Raw genomic sequence first — 26,768 nt, forward strand, 5'->3', positions numbered from 1 at the left:
CTAGGTGCTAAAAAAAATGCTGGGTTCCTTGTTTCTCATCCAGAAACATGGCATTATAAACAATCAGAACAATTTCCCAAGATTTAGATTTTGCACAATGTGCAGTATCTCAAAGAAAATAGCTGTTACCAAGATAAGTTTTTGATTCAGAAAAACCTACATATAGCTATTGTTTTATCTCTCTTAATTGTATTTTGCACTATTAGGTTTGTAGCTTTAAACTAATACTATTTATAATAATAGTGAGAGTATCAATCTCCTTATTATAAACATATCTACTCTGAATCGATGTTACATGCCAAGTATGTAAAAGTAATCTGTCGATCAGTACTACTAGAATGTATTCTATAAAGGCTGGCTCACTGTGGAAGTCCCTCTTTAGATCTATGATTTAGTCCTTAGATGGATATCTGAAAATACATTTACAAAATACAATTTTGCAAGTAATTATATTATCTATTTTTACAGAAAATGGAATTTTACAGTTGCAATGGTTCTTTTCAGACTCCTAGGTCACTCTTCCATTGCACAGATATGTTACACAGTCTTAAACTGGCTAAGCTCTTGTGTGGAATGGTGGAAATGGCAGGGGACTCAATGTGGTAAACCTGAATTCAAATTCTACCTTCTCCATTTATTCTTGGGACAAACCCAAAGTAAGCTCCAGTATCCAAAACTATAAAAATGGAGGTAGCATCTAACATACCTTGAAGGAGTATGTTGAGGATCCTCTGAAATACATAAGTAGAAATGCTTTGTAAACCATAAAGCACGTTATTTCTTCTTATAGTAAATCTATAAGATCATTGTGTGACTTGTGCATCATCACAAAGATAGTGGAATATGGTGGCAGTGCAGTAGCACTATTTAAGGTCTTCTAAAATATTTCTGTTGCTCTTTCCTTTACCCCGCACATACATTCATATTGTATAACAAAAATTTATAAAGTCATTTTCACATACTTCCCAAAGATCTAGTTGCTCAGAGCAGAATGCCAGTATACATAGCATCCTTATATTTGTCAAATATTGCCTTTGTCCACCATTCAATAATTTATACGTTTGCATTCCAGTTGTTTTCCAGGTTTGCAATAGCTCATCCTTCTCTCCCTCATTCCTCAAGTGTTCCCATTCAAATTTTTTTCTGTGGTTCTACTTATAATGATATGATGTTAAACCACTTTTCAAACTTAAAGGATCGTGTTTTAAATGTACAGTATTAGGTGTTGTGATTGATCAGTGCTTGAGTACAATAATTCATCACATGCATTTGTGGTACAAACACACTTTGTTAAATGTCAAATACAGAAAAATAACAGAAAGACATGAATTATTAATAAAAGCATTAAAAGAAACTACTGTGAGGCTTATATATACAAACTATTACATGGAGATTGAGAGATGACTAACAAAAAGTTATTTAAAACTAACATGTTATTACTATGAATACATTAAAACATCTATAGAAATGCAGTGTTGAGAACATAGAACCATAAAATCAATTGACAAATTTCCTTGCTCTACCAATCATGATCAAACTTTTAAATGAGAATAGCAAGATTACAGAAATACTCCCAATAAAATAGTATTTATTATGAGAAGTGGCAATACTAACATAGTTATTCTTGAAAAGCTAATGTCAAAAATTAGGTGAATCCCCTAAATTGCAGTCACTACATCTTTGACTTCCATTAATTTATGTTTTGAAAGATGTAAAATAATTTGGTATACCTGTGGTTTTAAAGCACTATGTTTAACCTATAGTCTTTGTGTTGCCTCTTGTATATTTTAATGTTTTTATATTGAAAATAATCACAACTGTTATTTAAACTGTATTATTTATACTGACATATATTGCTTAGCTATACAAAAAATCCCACATTTTCATCATTCTTATTTTGGGGTAAAATTAAAGGCTCAGTAATCTTTTCTCCTCAAAGGCCCCTATAATAGCATTGAAATGATATGGCATCTTTCTTCCAAATGTTAAATAAGATTAGAAATCTTGAGGAATCTTTAGTTTTTATCTCCTAGCCACCTACTGATTTCAATTAAAGGCACATTACCTCTTTTTAGCTGAAATTTTCATTTTATAATTTTGATGGGAAAATGTATTACATCAGAATGTTTACCAGTTAAAGAATAATACATTTCCAAAAAGAATGTGTGTAATCACTTGAAAATGTCAGTCATCTGATACAAAGCAGCTCACATCTGGCTAAGTAGGAAGTACCTTGGAATGCTTTATACAAAAATGAAACAATCTACCAAAACACATACTATTTCCTAGTTTTTATGCACATAATGTAGCATGAAATCATAATGCTTTTGAAATATTCTGTGCAGAAATATTTATTTTTTAGCAAATATTTTCTTCAAAGATTGGTATGTGGTATTGACAGTGTAATCTACTTGCACAACTAGTTTTGCAATAAGCTTCTACAGATAACTGTAAATAAGAAAAATGTACATTTCATGTAAAAATGGTTGCAAATTTTTGGTAGCTAAAAGAAGTGTACAAGTTGTATTGAAAATATAGTATATATACATAATTTAAGAATAAGCATATAATTTCTGATCTATTTATACATGAAAAATTCAAGAATTTGTAAAAGAAATTATTTTGAGGAAAAAGAAAGTAAATCTCATTAGCTAAGTAGGATACTTTTACTAGACAAGCCAACTTTTTCCAACATTTTACTAGGGACAGTGCTAGATATAGGCATGGTGGTGCTGATGTTATTTCATGAAATCACATAACAGTGCTACAGCTATTACAAAGTTCCATCAGGACACTAGTAAGCTAGACTGAGTGGCAAAAAGCATTAAATCTAAAATAGAAGAAACATTAATATTTCATCGATTATTGCCTGTTAAGACCACAACAGTGACTGACTGAAGCATTTATTGTTTACTTAAAATTTCTGATGGATAAACAGGCTTTAACGTACATGCAAATAACTTTTTATAACGTATGTTTGCTTCATTTTTTAACCAAGAATGAAAATATCCAGATATTTTATTTTACCCGAGTTTCATACTTTCTTAATTCCTCCCCCAGTTGCTTCTCTATTATTTAAGGGGAAAAAATATCAAACTACCTTCAAGAAAACTTGTAAATTACATTTGTTGGCCATAATGTGGCATGTAAGCTAAGGACTGTTGAGTCTGTTTAGTGGCTTAGATTTCCTAACCTTCATCTTTAAGGTTTAAAACACCAAGAGAATATTTCCCTTTGACAAATGAAAAACCAAACACAAACAGAAAAATTGTAATGATATCTATAACTGAGGCTGATCAGAAAATGAGACTCTAAATATGAAGCTAAATATTTTAGAACTTACCATAAGATAAATTATCACCTGCCATAATATAAATTTGAGGGTACCACATTTAGATAGCTATGGGAAATTAAATACACATCCAAAAGTTCAGAAAAATCTTAAAATCACTTTAAAATGGCTTATACTTTTCAAAAAATGAATGTTTAATGTTTCTGGTATATTCATATTAGCACTCTTCAGGTTATCCTTTGAAAATTGAATAATTACAGCAAAATGAAATTTGATTCAGTACAGTCAACTAGAATGCAAATATCTGTATGCATGTATTTGTACATACTTACATTTTTATGGTTAAGGGAAAACGCTGGGGTACCTCTCACAATATGTCAGAATTAAGACCTACTCATGCCTAACATAAGTGTCCCTGAATATTGCTATTAAATGAGAATCTAGGCCAATTCTCACTCCCTATAAGCTTTGCAAATCGCCACCATTTCTGATGTTACAGAAGGGGCGCATCTGAAGAAAACATAACTAGCACATAGGGAAAGAGCTTCCCCATTCTCTTCCTGTATGGCACATCATAGTGATGTAGAAGTGTTGCCAATGTCTACTCACTATCTATTCAGATATATAGAAGCACACCTGAGTCTTGAAACTTGCAAAATAATACACAAAGCTGCATATTACCAAGCTACTTGGATAAAAGGAATGCTAAGTATATAAGAATCTTTATTTATATGCTAGAAAAACATATTTTAAAACACAAGTAGAAAGAGATATGGCAGGAAATGATTTAAAGCACAGATTTCCCAGCAAATGAGCTGATACTGAATAAGACAAATTTTTCCTAAGTTTCCCAGTGTTTTGCTGGAAAGTAGTTTTATGCTCAGTATTCTAAATTACAGGAAAAGTTTAATATATGTACTATGTGATGACCTCATTCTAGACTTCAAATTACCTGGGCAGTATTCATTTAAAATCCTGTCTGCACTCAAATTTTCTAAATATTTACCAGTTCTAAGTATTTTTTATTTGTTTCATCTAATAATAAACTCTATATTTTTGGATGATACTTAGCATTACTTATTTATTCCAATGTGCTTAATTCACTATGTAAATGATTGAATTAAGACCAAAAAATTGGGATCTTCTAACACAAGTTTTAAAGTAATAAAACACCCATGGTTGCATTTTAAAGATTATGAAACAGAATATGCTAGCCTGAAAGAAGTCTTGGATTTTACTCACCAGATTTAATTCACTGGATATTAACAAGTTTATTCCTATTAATTTCCCAGAAAACCATAGAAAAACAGAAGAAAACATATCATTTATGAGTCTGTCAAACATAAAAAGACAAGGAAGAGCACATTTCTGACAAAGAGCATTTATTTTGTCCAGTTTAGTAATGCCATAAGATTAAAAGAGAACTTGATGTCTATATTTTACTTAAAAGAAATAATCACAAATAAATTGATTTTCTGTTATTTTTTTAACTCCTTTACATTAACAGATTCTTACATTAACAGACTTTACATTAACAGATTCTACTTTCTTCTAGGTTAAATGCCTTTTTTTGGAAATAAACATAACTTGACTACATTTTTTGTTACTTTTTTCTGGATGCATGCTTAAATAGATCAAATGAGAAATCCTTGAAATTACATTTAAAGTGGACCAAATTAAGATTTCTATAGTATTGATTTACCCTTGATGTAATTTAAAATGTGTAAACTGCCACTCAAAATAGAAGTGCAATACATGACATTTAATCATTTGGCAGTCTTTTAGTTACAGGTAAATTACTGCACTGTTATTTGAACTGAAGCATCTCATAATATATATGTAACAGATTTTGTATGATATGAAACTTTACAGCAAGCTATTTGAATGTTTATTTAAAAAATTCTCAAAATGACATGGAAACATGTTAACTGTATAAATAAAAGCACTTATACATTAAGAGTGTACATTATTCAATAATTTATATCATCATAAAAAAACTGGGGTATAAGTTAACCAGTGCAAACAACTACTCTATATTCACATTGCAGTTGTGTTCATCATAAAACTATTTAATCTTTAATAACAAATATTTATATCAGTTATTTTTAAACCATCAAAAAAGTAAACTGTATTTCAGTATAAAAATTCTAGTAAAATATTTTCTAGGCCCAATGTTTCTGTTAATAAAAGTTTGTCTATCTAATGAAAAGTACAGAAGAGTTGCCTGGCAATTGAGTTGGATCAGCACAGAATGTTAGTTTTGCTACAGAAAGGGATTCTGTGGTCAAAAAATTTGGAAGAAAACTGGGTCAAATAAAATTAAACATGACTGATTTTATTAACCTTGGGTTTTCAGACAGTAATATACATTTTAAGTTTATAAAGTGAGAGTTTCTAAATATGTTTGACCATGGAAGCTCCTTCATAGACCGCCTATGACCAAAAGTCATAGGAACATTTTTAGATGAGAATTGTGTTAAAGAGTTCTAATACAGATTGTCATTTGGCAGAAACTTACATGAATAATACCGTTTGTCATTTTAAAAGTTTTACCTCAACTGTGAGCCTCCAAATAAGAGAGATAATCATAATTAACCTCAGGATAGTTCAGTAAAGACCATCTATATAACCTGGATGTTAAGATTACAGGTTGCTGAGCCACATTATCACCATTCAATGTGAACAACACATGGTGTTTTTACATCTGCTTTTTCCTACAACACTTATAATTGTTTTTTTTTTTAATTAACTCAGTTTATGTCCTCTCACATTATCAAATGTATCTTCATGAAAAAAAAAAGCCAGAGAACAAAATTATGTGGATTACTTCACACATTTTTATGAAACTGACCAAGTGAATTTGACAGCAAGTTATATAAAGTTATCAGTGTCAAGTGACTATGTATCACTTCCTTTCCAGGATTTTTTTAAAGTGAAAGCTGATTTAAAATTCTGTAAGTTTATGAAAGGTTTTGTTCAAGATATTGCTGTCTATCCTCCATCCATTAAGAAATATGGGATTTTATAAAATATATAAATTACTTTGGGAGGCTGAGGCGGGTGAATCATGAGGTCAAGAGATCAAGACCATCCTGGTCAACATGGTGAAACCCCATCTCTACTAAAATTACAAAAAATTAGCTGGGCATGGTGGCGCATGCCTGTAATCCCAGCTACTCAGGAGGCTGAGGCAGGAGAATTGCCTGAACCCAGGGGCAGAGGTTCTCGTGAGCCGAGATTGTGCCATTGCACTCCAGCCTGGGTAACAAGAGTGAAACTCCGTCTCAAAAAAAAAAAAAATATATATATATATATATAAATTAATTTGGTCAACAGTCATAAAATTATGTCACTCATTGTTAGCTGGAAGATATTCATTTAAAGCATAAGAAAAATATGTAGTTCATTAAATCTTCACTAAGACACGAGGTGTTTGGCAAGAAATAAATCACATTAATTGTAACATCGTATACTAGGGATATTAAGCACTAAAGATCTGGTGATTCTACTTTGCATTTTTGACAGTTTTAATATCACTCAGAAAAATTGCTGTCGTGTCTACTATGCTCAAAACCCCAGATTACCTAGATGCACTCAAAATATTTTCTGGTATTTTTAATGGCAAAGCCACCACTAATGTTGTCAAATAAGTCAAACATATAATTTCTGAACAATTAGAGTGGTTAATTTAGTTAGGACAAATTTGAATGTTGATTTCATCAATCATATGTGCCATTTCCAAAAAGTCTAGATTTAGAGGAGGATGCCATTTTAGGTGAACTATGTCTTCATTAATGAAACAGGGTGTAGAGAGAAATACTATGTTCATTAAGAACTTTTTGCTTAGAGAAGACTAACATACTGAAGAAAAACATATATTACAAAAAATAAAAAAGGAAAAAAATTGCATTTTGTAGTCTTATTTCATCACAGATTTGACTGGGGAGATAATGTTTCTTTTCTGATTATTTGATCAAGGAACAAACTATATTACAAACATAGCACAAAATCCAGGCTTTCATTTCTAGCTGACCCTCAAACATCACCAACTGCAAACAAAATTTAAAAGTCTAATTTGTAACCTTCAGATAAGTATACATTAGTTTTTTCTAAGCTTTTATCATTTGACTTCTTATACAATCTATCTTTAAGTACATTCCTCTAAGTTTACACGGTTAAAAATTAAGGCTAAGCATTATTTAAATCAATCATACACCAATATTTTATGACAATATGCACATATCTGTAAAATGGTAACTTTCCAAAAACAGTAATATCCCAAATTAAAAAAAAAATCTTTTATTGCTTTGAACTACCTGCTAAAATAAAAACACATAGAAAGGGAAGAGATTCAACAGGTAGGAAGAACATGGAAAAACCCTTAAAAATTTTGAAGTAGTCCAGTCCACTTCCTCCAAGCAAAAGAATTCACAGTGTCTCTTCAGGTTTAGAATTCTAGACATTCAAATTGCCATAGTGCCCTGTAAAAACTAATACATAAGTAAAATAATTATCTATTAAGAATAAAAATGGTTTTTAATTGTGTTTGACTAATTATATTCTATAAGAGCATTTTCTTAAGAGGGAAAGTTTGTTTCCAAGGCTTATAATTCAAGACAACAAATAATAGTAGAGTAATGTTGACCCTGTAACTTCTATCAGTAAATATAAGAAAAACAAAACAAAAACCCTGAAACATTGAAGCACAAGTGAAATATAACTGTCTTATAGCTTGAATTTTAAAAAACCCTGAGTATCAGGATAATAGTAACCATTTGAAATAAGAAATGAACAGCTTCATAATCTGTCCTGTATTAAAATTTTTCCCTACCTGAGAAAATATATCACCAAAGTAAACTACTTTTTAAAAAAATAACGGTGGTTTGGGCCCTTAAAAGTGATTTGAAAGGTCATTTTTTTTTAACTCCAAAAACCCGTCATAAAAATTGAAAAGAATATTTACAATTTAACATGAAGTCAAATTGTTTGGCACCTATACCAATATTAATCTTATACTTGTGTCAAGTTGAAAAATATAGAAAAAGTATATGGTATACAAAATATATTATTTGCAGTATTGGTACTTGGGATCACCTAATTTTTTTTTACTAAGAATGTATCTACAAGACAGTATAAATATCAAAAGCAGGATACTCACATCATCATATATGAAATTCACAAACCCTTGTCGCAAGTGGTCTCTTTTCCTAAAGAAATCTTTAAACAAAGAAATTACTTTTTTTATCGTAATTTAAGATATATAGTTTCACATATTTTGTCCCCCCCAGTTACTAAAAAAGAATAATTTCATATTCAACTAAATCTTAAGTGATTGAATAGCCCAGGCAACACAGATATGAAGAAAACCTTCCAAAAATAACATATAACAATTTTTATCATTTCTATTCCTTAATTTTTAAAGCCTTAAAACTAATTAGATTGAACAGTAAATAAAGGGGGAAAGCATATATTATTATAAATTTGCTGGAGGAAATGAGACACAATATTCAAGAACAATAGCTACATAATACTGTACCTAGTTTTAAATAGTCAATACCTGTCAATGCTCGAAGCTTTACACAGCAAGCAACATAATCATCAAAGAAAATTCTGCCATTCTTGCTATAACGTCGAACAATAACAGTTAATGTTTGAGGACTCAGCCTATAACCTAAAAAGAGATAAATTAAAACTTCTAAATGTAAATAACATAAGAACACTGCAAGATTGCTTTCTCATTAATGAAGTCATAAAATAAATTAACTTTCAAAATTCATTCCATAAAAATATAATTAGAAACAAAATATATTAATATTGAAATTTGATCAAAGGCTTCACTGTTAATCCTGTTAATCGGTATAGAAATATCACAATTCTAACTTTGTAATAAAGTCAAAGCTAAGGAAAAGAAAATAATTCTCTTTTTATGAATTTGTCATATATTTTTATTTTGAAATAATGTCTAATTTCACAGATTTTAATGCTTCAATATTTCAATTATGTAACTTTTTATAGTTCTTAAAGAATATTAATGCAAAGATTACTAATGATCTTTGTTATTCAAATCTTATTTCCCACTGAACATATTACTTGAAAGTATCTTTTATAAAGGGAAACTTGAGGATCAACATTATTGCTCTAAAGGGGAAAAAAAAAAAAACGGAAAAACATTATTCCTTTTTGCCCTAGAACTCTTAATGTTTCTTCACATACTGTAATAATAATAACAGCTTTCTCACTACTTCACTGATTTCATTGATTCTTTGTTCTAGTAGTCCTATGATGTCCAAAATTTTTTATTTTATACTTATATCAATGAGAAGTTTTTGATCATTCACTCCAAGTATATGTTTTAAATTAGTTTTAAATTCTATATATGTATTACTGTTTGATTACTCCCATTTTAAAATACACATAAAATCTAAAATTTAAAATGAATGAGAAAAAAATGAATAAAAACATGAATTAATATATTCCACTTGCTGCACCCTTACAGATGGCCCTAGGCTTTTAATGAGATGTGTACACTTTACTAAGAAGAATAGTAGCCCACTATAATTGCCCATACATTACTGGATTTGTAGACTTGAACAAATGACACTAATCCATTCAAAGGTGAAAACAACCAAAACAAATGCAATAGGAGAAAATTATGCATGTAGCTAAATACAATAGAATGTAATGCAGGAAACCTGCTAAAAGTAAAAGAAAGTAAAGGTATAAATTGAAAGACGCATTAAAATATGCAAACTAATGTAATTATATGCAAATATAGTTTGAACTTCATATTAGAGAGTTATGATCCAAATGTGGTACTGATAAAATTCCTAGATTTTCCCATAGTATTCTTACCAAAATAATCTGAGAATTTTTAAATATATATGAAGATCTTAAATTTGAATAATCCAGAATACCCTTTTTACATTCAGCTGCCTAACTGAACTCTGGAGGTTTACTTTTCTGCTAAAGATTATATTAATCTCCCAACATTAGGCTGAATTAAGGACCAGGTTTAATCCATTAGGTATTAAGGATCTATAATTGAACTACACATGTTTATATGGACTAGATTGTCCCTAACTACTAAATTAAAATGTCTATTTATAAAACAAAACCAAACAAATCACTAGTTTGACTTCTTTAAATTGTAATTTGAGATAAGTCTATTTCCATTGGATTCACACTTCAATTTCTGAAAAATTAATTTTCATACAAATATATTTTGTTTAGAAAAGAGCATAAATAAAATCACAAGGGACTGGGTGTGGTGGCTCAAGCCTGTAATCCCAGCACTTTTGGGAGGCCGAGGTGGGTGGATCAGGAGGTCAGGAGGTCAAAACCAGCCTGACCAACATGGTGAAACCCTATCTCTACTAAAAATACAAAAGTTAGCCAGGCATAGTGGTGCACGCCTGTAATCCCAGCTATTCAGGAGGCTTAGGCAGGAGAATCACTTGAGCCCGGGAGGCAAAGGGTGCCGTGAGCTGAGATCATGCCATTGCACTCCAGCCTGGGCAACAGAGCGAGACTCCATCTCGAAAAAAAAATAATAAAATCACAAACATAAAAACAATTCAGAAAGCTACTTAGAACTGCATTGACTTTAAGCAAATTAAACACCACTGTATGTTATCCATTTTGAAAGTACACTAGGAATATTAGCTTAACAGAGGTATGATAAAAATAAAGTTACATACTTTTAAATTACTCTAACATACAATCTTTCCAGCTTGATGTATTTTGGTACCTGCTATGCATTCTGTACTATATCTGAAAAAAAAAAAAAAAAAAAAAAAAGACAAACAAAAACATGGTTTTTACTGCTGAAAAGCTATTTGGTACAGATTTGTGACTGACAGAGGCAAGCTTTGGCTCCCAATTAGAGATCCTGTCAAGTTATAAAAGAATGTAAGTAGTGAGTATTAACAAAGAAATAAATTTAAACATACTCAACAGAAGAAATTCAGAATGTATGCATGTATGGAAGATCTTCTTTTGAAAAAAAATCATAATTAAAATGGTTTTGTTGAGGTCTTTGATCAGAATTTACCTACAACCTTGAAAACAAACAAAGGAACTTGTTGGTGAAAAATATATCACTTTATTACTTAGCAAATTGAAGTAATTAAGATTCATCGAATCAAAGAACAAAGAAGAGCTTCATACATTTTAAAGAATGTTAATGTTCTTACCCATGAGAGCAATGGCATCACTCAACTCATGATGTTCTATTGTGCCACTTCGGTCTTGATCAACAGTCATGAAGTTTTGCTTCCAGGCATTAAGAGCTGCCCATAGCTCTTTGAATTCATTAAATCCCATTTTTCCTGTGTAATCTCTCTGATCATTTTATTAACAAAAATAAATTTTGATAGCTGAGAAAGTTTATCTGACTCTAAATCATTGACTAAAACCTAAGTATGCTTCTGTAGAGTTAGCCAAACTCATCATATGAATAGATTTCTGCATTAAAACTAAAAAGCCTGGAATTTAATCAGGATCTTACAAAGTATTTTTAAGTTCACTAGTTTACTTTGGGCACTGAAATCTAACTGCTGGCTTAATATTCAGGAAGCAATTACTCTTTATTCTAGTATTTTCTATTTTCTATTTCTATTCAAGGATACATCCAACATGGCAATCATAATTCTACAGGTTTCCAAACTGAAGGCTGTAAAACATATTCAATATTTAAATTAGAGTATGCCCAACTTTATCTATGTAAAATTATGACAATCTCTAGTTCCAAAATAAAACATTTAAAAACTGCCAAAATATATAAAATCACCACAATCAACAAGCTTTTATTGAATGTTAAGCACCTTTTGTTCAAAAAAAATTACTGCCTCTGAAGTACTCATATCTAGTGAGGGGACTAAGATAATTAAATGAGCAATTATAAACTAATTGAAAATTACTGTGACAGAGACATTCTAGGAATGTAAAGCACTTGGCTTTACCCAGGCCTGGGGAAAAGGAAGGCTTCCAGTCTTCACAACACAGAAGACAAATGGAGTTTAAGTAGAAGTTGACATGTACTCAGAGATCACAAAACTTGAGTCAGAGTACATGGAAGAGAGTGACATAAGATGACATCAGAAAGGCAAATGAGGGCCAAATCATGACACTTTTGAATACTACTGCAAAAAGTTTGAGCCAATAGAAGCCACTGAAGTGTTTTCAGAAGCAGAAGGGAAATTCTAAAATTTCCATTTTAGAAACTTCAGTTTACAATGAATCAACTATAAAGTGAGATGATGCTGGAAATAGGTAAGTCCTTTGGTAGTTTATTATAATAGATCAAGTAAGAAAAAGTGAGCATCTGAATAGAAGCAACTGGTTTTTCTCTGAGGTTGGGAAGAGAAAAAAGGAAGAAGAAATCAATACAAGCTATCTTAAATCCAGGGTGATTTGAAATATTAACACTTTCATATTTACAGAACTACAACTGATGACCTATAGATAAAATTCATTTTTTCTAATCCTTATCACAATTACATTCAACTAGTATGCTGACTTATCCCAAGACTAATTTCCTAGTCCTGATAAAGAAAATATCATGTTATTACAGTTTAAACGTACCAAGTGTTTACTAGCAGCTTGTTAATGTGAATGAATAAAAATTTTCAAAATTATTATTTTATTTTATTCATAGCATTTTAACATTTTATAGAAAAACAAAATTATTTCAGCTAAATTTTAGACCCACTAAAGAAAAAATTATAAAACACTCCAAAGTTAAAATCGCTGATTTTCTTTAAATGTTTAATATGCTATCAATGTTAGAATTGTTGGTGGTACTACTTTCAAATTGACAACTCAATAGATACTCAATGTGCTCTTAGTATGAGTAAGGTGGTATGTGTTACATGACTTCACATAAACATGCTAAACGTATAACACTTCCAGTTTTGAAAAGAAAGAAACTGGGACCCAGAAAGGTAATTTCCCAAACTTACAAAGCTAAGTCTATAAAACTATCAGACTGAGGAGATTATGTGAGAAATTTCTGGAATAGTATTTCCTCTTTTGGGCAAGTAAATATCTATTTTCCTTTATGATTAACTTGGCACACATTCATAAAGTGAGAGAATCTGAATTACTGGTAATAGATGGCTAAAATTGAATCAGCAAATAAGCAGATCTTCACTCTCAGAATAGGAATGTGTATGTATAAGAAGAAATATTTTGGACAAACAGTGAGGAGAGAGACTTTTCAGGAAAGAAGACAGATTTTTCACTTCCTCCCCACAGCCCAATAGAATGGACAATAAACTGATTTTTTTAAGGCATAAAACTTAAGAGAAAAAGAGAATTAGTCAAGAAACAAAGGAACAAAATTTTGCAAGTTGAGGAGTTGACGGATGTGAGTTAACCAACCTAGATCTGAAAACGCGGATTCCTGAACTTGTAAGGAGAAAAGCTAAGAAGCAACCCTTGGAGAAGACCCTAAATGCCTAAGAATTGGCAGTACTTCTGAAAGTGGGTGTGAAAGTAGAGATAAAAACAGAAGAATTGGCTGAATGTCTACCTAAGGAGAATTCAAAGCGTCATATCCCTCCCTGCCTCAGTTCAGTTGGATGGATGCTACACCTACTTCCAATCCAGCAGAAGTCTGGAATGTTATTCTCCAGAGAGGTCTCTGAATTGCATGATACCAGAGCTGAGACAAGGCTATCTTCTAAAAACAAAGCAATTAAAGGACAATTTACAAAAGGCTTGAGAACCCTTCTGAGTCCACCTCTCCTTTCCAGGTAGAAGGCCAACGGAAAACCCAGCCCAAAAGAGAATCCCTAAACATACTGACACCCAGAGTTCCCAGACAAAACTGCCCAGCCAAACCACCATACACTGAAGCCCACAATCAACACCCAACCATGATCTCTGGTTCTAATCAGTATTTTAGTTAAAACATGAGCACGGCAGTATTATCAGATAACTGAGAAAAGCATCCAACATGAAAGACAACCAAAACAAACAAAGTGAGGGGAAAAACAATTTGGAAAAAAACAAAGGTTATATAGAAAGAAATAACTTTAAAAATATATTAATAACCTCAGAGAGATAAGAGATAACATCACATTCATGAAAATAACACAGAAGCTCTTGGATTTTAATGAAAAGCAGAAATGAAAGACTCAATAGAAGGTTTAGGAAATAAAGTTGAGGAAATTTCCCAAAAAGTTCAGAAAATAAAAAGGAGGGAGAAGATGAGAAAAGTAGAAGTCCTAGTCCAAACAAAAAGCATTCCAGAAACAGAAACCATCATTGAAGAAAATGTCCTACAACTAAAGCAAAGGAGTTTCCAGGCTGAAAATACCCTCTGAGTTCCCCACACAACACAACTAGGCACTTCACTGTCAAGTTGCAGGATACTAAAGACAAAGATCTCACAAGTTTCCAGAGAGGAATAACAAATCACATCACATCCAAGCAGGAAAGAGAAAGATAAAGCAACAAGGGACACTAGAAACAATGGAGCAATACCTTTAAAATTCTGCATGGGAATCATTTGTAACAGAATTCTACACCTGCCCAGACAATCAATTCTGAAGGTAGAATGAAAGCATTTTTAGATACATAAGCTCTCAAAAATTTACCTCCCATTTATTCTTTTATTAAGAAGCTACTTAACTATATATTTCACTAAAACAATGAATTTTTAAAAAGAGGACAACAAGAAATGGAGTAAAAAGGACATTCAACTCAAAAGAAATGGGGAAACCACCTCCAAAATGATGGTGAAAGAATCCCAGCATGACAGCTATGCATAAAATACAGCATGTCCCAGAGTTCTGGAATGATGAAAAAGAAAGAATGACCAACAACTACTGATTTCAAGAAAAGAAAAACATTATATAAAAAGTAATTATACATTATCATAAGACACAGCTACAAGGAGCATTCAGATAGTATAAATAAAGTAAAGACTAATGTACCTAACCGAAATTATTATATATATAATGACACTGGAAGGACAGGACGATGGGAAAGGTTCCAGTGTGGGGTGCAGAGATGGGAGAGTTTACAGTGGAAATAAAGTGAAATCTTCATTTTCCATAGTAGGATATCAACTGGCAATCATAAAAACTGAACCTCAATCGTGAAAAAATATGTTATCTTGAAATCTGGAAGCAAATTTCAAAAGAATCAGTTTTTTTTTTTTTTTTAAGTTAAAAGAAGTCTCCTCTATGAGCAGTTCATGTTGAGGTGACAGGAATGCACAATGAACAGTTATTTTTATAACAGGTTTTATAGTTATTTGATTCTTTAAATTATGTTCATGTATAATTGTGATATTTTTTAAACAATTTAATTACAGAGACAAAAAAGTAAGAAAATAAATTTCCTATTACAATTTCAACAAGAGTGGAAAAAAGATCTCACGAGAATAAGTTCCACTAATTCCAGACTGTGTCAAACATCTCTGAAGTTCTTCAGCATCCACTTCACCATCCTGTTTAAAAATAATTATGACCTAATTTAATGTGCAGTTGTATAAAAGCATATTAAAACATGAATTGACTGTTCTAGGCCAATCAAGACACATGCATTCTTTGAAACATTACTCTATAATTAACTTCAAAATTCTAGAGACAATTACTGGCAACAGAGGCATATTATAAAATATCATACAACATAAATAATTTCTTCTACTTCTGAAAAATAGCACAGTTACCCTGTCCTATAATGGTTCAAGATAATCTTATAAGAGTCATCGTACTTCTATTTAAAACAGTTAGAAAAATGCCTAAAATGTGTTCAGCAAAGTCTCAAAAATATCCCTACTCATGCTGTTTTGGAAGGAGATTATTTATAAATAACACTGAAGCTTTAACTGGAGAGGGAAAACATATTTTTTTCCCACCACTACCCCTAGCAAAATTCTAGAGTCCCTCTGTATTTTGCTGCTATTCTTCTGATTACTGTCCAAACATGTCTTGCCTGAACTTATTACAGAAAATAAATTTTTAAAATGCAAACAAGAAATCACAATGGAAATGAAATAGGTTGAGTGTTCTCATCACGATTCAGTATCTCATCCTGTTTTTGACTAAAATAAGTAATTCCTTTGGAACCATTATATACATTGGTAAAAATGCAAAACATCGGCCATAATGAAGGATCAATGAGGCAAATTTAAAACATACTCTTCGTAAGAGATCCAAGAAACAACAACAACAACAAAAAACTTTTATAAACTCTTCTAAGAAATATTATAAACACTCATATTCTAATGGATCTTTGGCAAAAGAATCCCTTTTAAAAATGCAGTTGTTCTAACAGGAATTACAAAATACTAAGCAGCATTCTTCTCAATGGACCATATGTTTGGTATTCCCTAGTCAAGAGTATCTAAGTGTTCCTTTCTTTGTCTTTTTCTGGGAATCTTGCTTACTATATTTGAAATTCTGTAGTTAGAAAATTACCTTTAAAGAATTAGGCATATTTTTAGATTGGGGGACAGTTTAGAAAATTTTTCCTCTAACTAAAAGATGTTTGAAGGCCTTTTTGGCAGTGCAGGAGCAAGCTATGCAGACACCTGAGAGAAAAGTGTTCTACGCTCCTGCTATCCTATACAGTGGCATTAGCCCGAAGTTCCACTGAACATTTGAAATGTGGCTAGTCTGAATGACAATGTTCTGTGCATATAAAATACCCACTAGATTTCATATATTTAGTAACAAAAATGTAAAATGTAATTGATAATTTTTATGTTGATTAAATGTTGAAATGTTAGGATTTTTATATAATGGGTTAAATAAAATATTAAAATTAATTTCATCTATTTCTTTTTACTTTTGTGAAATATGTTGTGAGACATTATATATGCGCTTTACATTTGTGGCTTGTGTTATATTTACTTTGGGCAGTGCTGTTCTCGGCAAAGAGACCAAGTAAAAACTCTTGGTGTTTGTAATCATCTTCACCTGTTCACCTTTAGCACATCTTTCCCTATATTGTTATCATTTTTCTATGTGTCTGTATCTCCCTGACTACATAGAGATCTTATGAGTCAGTGTCTGAGTTTCCTTCATCTTTGCATTCCCAGGCTCTCGCAGAGTATCTAGTACAAAGAAGGTTAGTTGTTTGGTAGAATGAAGACAACTACCTCTGGTTCTTCGCTAAACTGCTGGCATTTCTGACTGTTTGTAACCACATTCATTTACTATTTCAGAAGGTTAAAAAGATTGGAATTTCTCACTCAAATGTGAATTACATTTAAAAATTGGTACAATGAATGGAACTCTCTTTTCAGAATTTTTGGAGTTAGAAAAACAACCAGAACAGTTTTGCTGGAAGTTATTCATTGCCATCAAAAAGCATGCTGCTAGTATATACTTCATAGATGTTATGAAAACATGTTATCTTAATGACTAACTCACAAATAAGCAATGTCTTTCTAAACTACATGTATAAAATCCAAGTGATACTTTTGAATTTCTTCTCCTATAGTAGAAGCCGATGATCAGGTTAGCTACATAAACCTTTAACTGAATTAGGTAACATTAGTGATAGAAAGCTGAATTTCCTAAGTAAATTACAAAAGCATCAGGTAGAGAATCAACAAAAATCAATTGCCCTTGGTTAGGCAGAAAGATTTTAAAATAATATCCAACTTCAAGTCCTATTTGTTCAGTTTCTCAATTTGAGTCTCCACTTACTTATCTATAATATAAAGATACATGTGTCATGCCCACATCACAGTTGCCGGGTGGAAAAGCAGAAGCAGTGTGCATACAAAAGTTAAAGTTGTTGGTATTATAGTAATACCCGTGTATGTAGGTATAAAGGCAAAAACCGGAATTTCTCCAAATTAACTGATGATTGAATCCTTACTGTTTGGAATACTTCATCCTATAAATAAGAACACTGCAGAAACCTTTAATCAGATGTTTTTCATAGAGCATAATTAATTATATGAGGCCCATCCAAAAGGGATACGACTATAGATATGAGTTCAGTAGTTGGGTTCTAGGAGCAGTATACGTAAGTTAGATATTACACCTAATCCCTCAAATCTAGATAGAACTCGACATATGAAAGAATACAGTCTAAATATTTAGACTAAAAATTGAAAATGGGATAGTTAGTGCATCCATTCAAAATATTTATCAAATATCTCTATATTCCTAGTACCTATCTGTCAAGTAAGGGAAAATATGACCAGAACCCTGTCTTCATGGATTTTATTTATTCAAAAGCACAAGACTGGAAAATTTAAGGAAAGTATCAAATAGTTCAAACATAACAAACTTATTGCTGACAATTAAAATGATGAAATAGTTCAGAAAATGTCAAAAAAGTCTCCAAATATATGCCCAGTTCATAAACTTTAAGTTGTGATTTTATATGACTGTATTATATAGTCAAACAGAGACAATAGATTTTTCCCAGTATAATGGTACTTATTCCCAGTATAATCCTTTAAAATGACAATGATACAATGAATAAAACAGTTAGGGTCCCATTTAGCTGCAAACAGAAGAAAATATTATCAAAGATGTTTAACCAATAGGGGTTTATTGTTTCTTACAATAAATCTGAGGCTAGGCAGAACAGAGCTGTATGGCAACTTAGACATGTCAACAGTCTCTACATTTTTCCACATTCCCTATGTATAGGTCTTTATCTCAAGCCTGTGTCTCAGGGTCACAAGATGGCAGCTGTACCTCCATACCTAAAGTCCCCTTTCCAGGCAGGAAGAATGAAGGGGCAAAAACAGCCAAGGCTTGCTCCCAGTAAGGCTTTATTCATTTGAGATAAAAAGATTTTCCAAAGATACTGCACCTGCTTGTCAATAGTCAGTCCTATGACACATGGCTGCCTTTAGCAGCTACAAAGTTTTCTGCGATGGTGAGTAGTATAGTTCCCCAGCCTCTAATACAGAAAAAAAGGTAAAAGGAGGTTGTAAATGAAGCTGGGATAGCCAAAACAGAATGTCTGCCATATATATTAATTCCGTGCATATTGTCTATTCCTAGAATAGCATATTAGACCCAGTGAACACTCAAGGGAATGAATAAAATGTTATTACTGTTCTATAAAATTCTACCTATGTCAATAAATCCTTCTTGACCATTATAAAAGAAAAGAGATATGGTCTGCAGCTAAGACTCAAGAGTGAAATTCTGTCTCTGCCCATTAGTCTAGTGCTGGAACCTCCATTCTGCCAGTTTCTTTACCTTTTCCTAATCTGTTTCACCATAAAGCCTGTCCCAGAATCATCCACAGTTTACAAATCTCCTCTTTGATATATTGCCCCAACTACCTCAAGATGTTTTCATGTAGATCTCTTTTTCTAAATCCTCTCTGGCCCACAGTCTCCATACACCAATCCATTGTATTCCATAAACCCAGAAAAGCTTTCAATTTCCTCCCAAAATCGTTAAACAAGTAAATGAAACATATCGAGAAAAAAAAAGTACATCTTAAAAAGACAATGCTCCCAAATGTTTCACTAACACACACAACTATCTTAGTTAATCACTCTTCTAAGAAGTTTTGTATACGAAAACACAAATAAACAAAAATACAAATATAGCAGGTACTGCAATACATAGCAAAGCAGCAAAAAAAGAAAAGCTCATTCATTTCAACAATAGGAGGTAAACACCAATATACCTTCTTTTCAATCCTTTGATATATCTGGAATTAATGCTACTACATGGTATGGGATGGGGATACACATTTACTTTTAGGTAAATTGTTAATTATTTCAGGATAGTTAATTCAGGAATCATTCTTTCCCTATTGATATGAAATGCTACCTTTACCATATACTGAATTCACAGTTAAGCTTCTAGGCTCTTCAGCATGTTTGTTTTTACATTAGGACCACACTATCACAATTATTAATTTTTATAATACATTTATATTATGATATACTATAATTTAATATTAATTCTCAATAACATAGCATACAAGACAGACTATAGATTCATTGCAGAAAGTGCCAAAAAGAAAAAAGAAGAAACCTTTAGAAATTTGACTCAAATAATATTACATTATTTATTAATTAATTTGGAAGAAATTGGAATCTTTTAATATTGCATTCCTTCCAATTGTGAATATTTACTCAACACTTCTGTCAAGTACAACTAATAAGTGATACAAAGGGGTATTAATACATATCATATTTGCTTAATTTTCCTTGAAATTTCACATGAAAAATACATATAAAATTACTTAAAAAAGAATAAATTGTGGCATAGTGTCACAGTTATGTAGGAGTAAAAGCAAACCTTCACCTGACCACAGTATTCACATATCATCAGTTACAATTCACCCACAGAACTAATGTACTTGAACTGGCAGTCTCACCCTTCCCTATTGACTACTGGGCATCAGAAAGTCAGCCTTTTAAATAATCACTCAGATTTACTGGAAACTAATAGCATCCTAATACCATACAACAACATAACATAATAAGCTATTTACTTTAATTTTTAATAGATAAAAATAAATCCCAACATGATTATTTTGGTAATCTGGAAAATCTATCGCCCATATACAAACAAAATTACTGTAAATGACATAACTCCACCTGTGAAAAATGTAATTACCAACTCAAATAAATTTATGACATTCTGACGTGATTTTCAATCATATTGTTCAACATACTTAGGTTTTAACTGAGATTTTTTTTTAAATAGGAGTGAGGCCCAAGATAGAAATATTGTTCCTCATAATTGTTCTAAATACTTTCTACCTTCCTCAAATTTCCAATACTCATTTTTGCATGCTATAAAAGAATGGACAGGCTAAACCTACTTAGCTTTGTGTTATCAATCGCTCAGGGAGAGTATGATGCTTCTAAATGTCAAACAGACTGAAAGAAATAAAAACATTTAAGTGACAGAAAAATGGTAACTCATAAGAAGATATTAATATATACGTTTTGGTAGAGTGTTAGTGACTAGTAAGAGGAGCCTCTTGCAGAAGAATTTCAGTAAGGCAAGCATACTAGGTAAGAAAGAATCACATTTCTCCACTATGAAAAAAATGTTTTCTCTTTTAGTCAAATAAACAGTATGTCAAGTATCACATCTACAGACTTTTAAAATGAAATAATTATGACTATGCTTATCTCTGATCTCAGGAAGAAAATTAGTCTAGATAAATTTAAAATATAAAATTCATATCACTTTAAATGATACCCTAAGTAAAATAGCTAACATTTCTCTTAAATAATAATTTTTTAAAACATGCAATAAATTTAGCATCTCACCTGTCCAGCAACAGCACTGAAGTAAGCATACATGGTGTCATCAGCTGAAGAATAAGGGTCTGAATATGCTGGATACCCAGAGTATCCACCAAGGATCACGTCTGGACCTGCTCCTGGCATCTGACTGTTAAAGTTTCCAAACTATAAGAGTGAAAGGGGAGAAGATTAGTAATACAAATATTACCTATTATCTATAAAAGTAGATTAAAAGAAATCATTAGAAGGATATCAAAAAGTAAACACAGTTACCAAAAGCTTCTAATCTTAACTATCTATCACAAAAACTTTAACTACAAAGTGCTAGATGTCCTACATTAAGACATAATTCAATTCATTAACATATATAACCCAGTATTAAAAGAAGTGTAAAAGAAAAAAGAAAGTTACTAGCCTCTAAGAACTTAATTCAACAGAAGAACATGAGGCACAATTTTAAAAAAAAGTTTACTATCATCCCTGAAGTAAACAAAAAGAAGAAGAAAAAAAAAAGAAATGCAAGATTTTACTTAAAGTAAAACTAAGAAGTACACCTTAAGGCACATACTTAAAAGAATACATGGGTAAATACAATGAAATTGTGACCTAATGGGAAAATGCTCTGAGCTGAAACACGTCTTCCACCAGAAAACTTTCTTAAAAAGCAAGATGACAATGAAAAGATCAATAAAATGATAATTCCAACCACAGACTAGGTATAACCATTATCCTCTTCAAAATGAATAATAAGAATATCAATAACAATAAGCAACAAATATTTAATAAGGGATTTTATATACTAAGCATTATTCCTGTCTACTTGTTTCTTTTGGACACAGGGTCTCATTCTGTTGCCCAGGCTAGAATACAGTGGCACAATCAGAGATGACTGCAGCCTCAACCTCCTGGAGCTCAAGTGTAATCAAATATATATGGACAATCTGACCCCAGAAGCTACACACTTACTTATTTACTGTTATGGAAATGATATCAAGATTATTCACAAGTAGTTTGAATAGCTGCAGAAAGAGAAGTGAAGGCGAGTTAATGGAGGAAGTATTGAAGCTCTAAGAAATGTGTTTGGAGAGGTGGTCAAAATCTAGATTATGAAGCAATGAGGTCTGAGAAAGAAAAAAAAAACAGTAAACATTCAAACAGAATATATTAAAAATCAAAAATAACTCTTTGAAAAGAAGAAAAGAGACTGACCAGGAAAGAACAAGCCAATTTCAGAAATAAAAAAAGGATATATAATCACAAATAGAATTTGAAAGAAATATATATTTAATATATCTATAAATAAGTATACATGATATATAAACAAATGTTATGAATATATTTATACCAATATATTTGAAATTGGGATAAATATAGATGAAAAGGAACTTACAAAAGTACCTAAATTACAAACACTGACTCAAGAGAAAAAAAACACCTTCCTACTTTTAATAATGGCATGCTAATTCGAACCACCCTAATATTGAAAACAAACAGTTTCATTAAGCATTATTTTAACATCTTCTCAAGAGTACTGATAAGAGGAAACTTCCAGGCCAATATCTGGGGATAAATCTACACCCACAGGTAAAAAATTAGCAAAATTCCCAAAACAGCTTTTACTCTGAGAACATGTGGCAGTAACACATACCTGGGCTTTGGTTTCAAGACCTCCAAGGACATGGAGGACAATGAAGTCCTAGCCTATATCCTAGAATTTAAATTTAAGGTTTATTGGTGACCCTCCTTAACTTAAGCTTTGCAAAAGGAAGAAAAACTGAAAAACCTTTGCTTGAAAAGAGAAGACAAACAAAGTACAAGCACATTGGTGAAAAGCTAACGCAGAGATGGTGCCACAAGACTGGCTATGGACCCTTAACTGCAGCATCTCCATTTGTGAAGGACAAACACTTGTTTTCTTAACCAAAGTCAGGCAAGCAGTATTATATGAAGAATCTGTCCTTAGGAATAACCTTTAATCTATTTTCCCTTCCCAATTTGCAACATTAACTTTCCCAAATCCCATAATTTGGTCAGATTAATGATGGTTACAAATTCTTTGCCACTCCCCTTGTCCAAAAGCACAAACTATTTCTCCACTTCCTTCAATATGGGCTGGGCCTGTTTCAGACTTATCTGGTAGAATACAGTACAAAAGGCATCATGGTGGTTCCAGATTTAAAGATTTTAAGAGGACTGGCAGCTTCTGTTTCTTTCTCTTGGAAACCTGACCGCCATGCTATAAAGTGGAAGAGCCACGTGAAAGGGCTCATATGGAGGACTGGGGCCCTGGCCAACAAGGTTCATCCCTAAACATGGTTTACATAAATTCACATTTAACGTTGTCCTCTTAATAGTTTCAAATTAGTCAAAACTGATCATTATTATTACTAATAAGTAATGTGATTAAAGAAAGGCTTAGACAATGTTCTCACGTACAAGCCTATCATGTTGTTTTGCATGCTTTTGAATCTTTACTATTGCTATTTTGTGAGGGCTTTAGTTAAAAGTAGATCACATAATCTATAACTTCAGAGAACCCCACATATATAAACTGTAATAAGTCACAATAAGCTGAAAAGAAACAAGTGAGAGGCCAGCATACAAAACTCTATCTCATCCCTCAGGACACTATCAGAACCACAGCAGTTTCTTTAAATATTTTGCTTCCCTCCCCTTAAAAGATTTTTAAAAAACTATATACCCTTTTCTCATATTTTATATTGACATATAAAGGTTTTTTTTTTTTTTTTTTTGAGGCGGAGTTTCGCTCTTGTTACCCAGGCTGGAGTGCAATGGCGCAGTCTCGGCTCACCGCAACCTCTGCCTCCTGGGTTCAGGTAATTCTCCTGCCTCAGCCTCCTGAGTAGCTGGGATTACAGGCACGCGCCACCATGCCCAGCTAATTTTTTTGTATTTTTAGTAGAGACGGGGTTTCACCATGTTGACCAGGATGGTCTCGATATCTTGACCTCGTGATCCACCCACCTCTGCCTCCCAAAGTGTAAAGTTTTTAAGTTTAAATAGTTGTAAAGAATACGATGACCAACATATTGTAAATCTTGACATTTGCAAAATTTTACATCAGTCTTTGGAAAGTACACACTTTTATATGCATATATATGCACACTATTATAGTGTGCATTACTATATATAATATTGTGTATTTTATAGTGTGTATACTATAGTATGTATCATATAATACATAATATGTATATACACAATTACAGTGTGTATTACTATATAATACTTAACGTATTAATATATTATTCATAAGCAACTTACTGTGTATATTACTATATAATAGTGTGTAAATATAAACACAGTATGCATTACTACATAATAGTGTATATATAAGCATATATATAATAGTGTGTATATATATGTGTATGTATGTATGATAGTGTATATATAACAGTGTAAAATAGTATAATACACATACACAGTATCATATATTAGTATACAATTAGTAAAAAAAAAAAAATACAATTTTGATAAACAATACTTAAAAGAAGAAAGTAAATATCTATTGGAAATGCATCGCCTACAGAGATGAATCATGCACTTAATTAGATAAAAGTATACTATCAAAACAATTAGGTCCAGCAGCTAACATTTTATATTTTGTTAAAAGAATATAAGAAACATTAATAAGTTATAGGTTGCCTTTATTTAATATGATTTATAAAAATCTCAACTCTCTTATTAATATACTCCTATTAAAGAAATTATGTAGGTTTTATCCCAAAATTTTATCTAATGTATCTTAAAATATTTCAATTATATATATATATATTTATTTATTATTATTTTTTTTAAGACAGAGTTTCGCTCTTATTACCCAGGCTGGAGTGCAATGGCGCAATCCCGGCTCACCACAACCTCCGCCCAGGCAATTCTCCTGCCTCAGCCTCCTGAGTAGCTGGGATTACAGGCGCACACCACCATGCCCAGCTAATTTTCTGTATTTTTAGTAGAGACGGGGTTTCAACATGTTGACCAGGTTGGTCTCGATCTCTTGACCTCGTGATCCACCCGCCTCGGCCTCCCAAAGTGCTGGGATTACAGGCGTGAGCCACCGTCAATTATATTTTTTAAAAATCAGTGCCTCTAATTTATATTGCTTCTCTTTCCAGCTATTAATAATGAACATAGCAGCTGAAAATAGCTCTTTATTTCAAATACACGGAAAAGGGAATTTAAATGCTCAAAACACATACAGACTTTTTTTTTATTATTATGTTGTGGAACTCTCCAACAAGTTCAAGCACTCTGACAAAAGTTGAATAACGAAGCAGCAAATTATTTGAATGAAAATATATTACTCTTGCCACATCACTTTATCATATATATATGAATTCAGAGCATACCAACAAATGTAAATATATCACACTTCTAACAGATAGCTTCAACCAAATGAAAATAAGTATAAGGGGATTTTTAAAGCCCTACAGGTTTACGCTATCTTGACTAATCGTTGAAGGGGGCTTTACGTTCCTTAGGCACTTTAAACTTCCTTATTAAATTTAAGGAATGAGGAGGGGTAGGCATTACAAAGTGGAAGGTGCCAGAGGGAACTGAGGCAAGTCTGAATTTCAAGCAAATCAATTTTAGGAACGAATATGTGTGAAAGTTGAGGACCTGGAAATTCATACCCTAAAACAACAACAAAAACCATGAACTCCCAGGGGTAGGAGTAACTCTTTTGAAGACCACAACCATAGACCAAAGTCAAGTCCTATGTTAAAATCAGTAAAACACAATTTCTGTTTTTAGGTAAAAAAACAAATATAATAAAAATAGAAAATATATTATCTTCTACCCACACCGCAGTGGATCAAACTAATGTTAACTTTGTTAACACAGCTCGCTCACCGCACTTTGGAGATCACTGACATCAATACTAAAGGTTTGGGTTCCTTTCTGAAAATAAGGGGGTAGCTACCAGGACACTAGGATTACAACTTGCAACTCCCAAAGGTGATGTAGTTTAAAAGTTATAAGAAAGAGCAACTTGCCCCCGCCTGGGGTCGAGGGAGAAAGTCTAAACAGATTGCCCTTCGAATAACAGTAAAGATTAGGAGTCATTTACCATACACCTTAATTTATTCATAAGGAACTTAAAGAACAAGAAGTGGTTAAGAAATTCAGAAAGAGGATCTCTAGCAACACTGAGTGGGGAGGGCGGGGGGACTGATGTACCACAAAAGATTACTGGAACAAAAAGAGGGCGACCTGTTCCTCCATTCCAGGAAATCAATTTCCAAACAC

The 26,768-nt window shown here is 32.1% G+C and overlaps 1 protein-coding gene across 2 annotated transcripts in view; it reads right to left on the reverse strand.

Annotated features, from left to right (window-relative positions):
• GCA (grancalcin) overlaps positions 1 to 26,768 on the reverse strand; it is a 30,968-nt gene that overhangs the window by 3,776 nt on the left and 424 nt on the right. The window contains exons 2-8 of one of the 2 annotated variants that reach the window (XM_012440586.3): positions 21,525 to 21,665; positions 15,680 to 15,749; positions 11,920 to 11,963; positions 11,485 to 11,632; positions 8,850 to 8,963; positions 8,451 to 8,509; positions 4,658 to 7,782 (exon numbers count right to left, since the gene is read on the reverse strand). In XM_012440586.3, the coding sequence (XP_012296009.2) occupies positions 7,756 to 7,782; positions 8,451 to 8,509; positions 8,850 to 8,963; positions 11,485 to 11,632; positions 11,920 to 11,963; positions 15,680 to 15,749; positions 21,525 to 21,665 (603 nt within the window). In that variant the 3' untranslated portion in view covers positions 4,658 to 7,755. Of the gene's footprint in view, positions 1 to 4,657; positions 7,783 to 8,450; positions 8,510 to 8,849; positions 8,964 to 11,484; positions 11,633 to 11,919; positions 11,964 to 15,679; positions 15,750 to 21,524; positions 21,666 to 26,768 lie in introns of those variants that run through there. The other variant, XM_012440585.3, reaches the window with a different exon arrangement.

This window comes from Aotus nancymaae, unplaced genomic scaffold, assembly GCF_030222135.1.
Source record: "Aotus nancymaae isolate 86718 unplaced genomic scaffold, 86718_ANA_hifiasm-v0.15.2.pri h1tg000029l, whole genome shotgun sequence".
Classification (NCBI taxonomy): Eukaryota; Metazoa; Chordata; class Mammalia; order Primates; family Aotidae; genus Aotus; species Aotus nancymaae.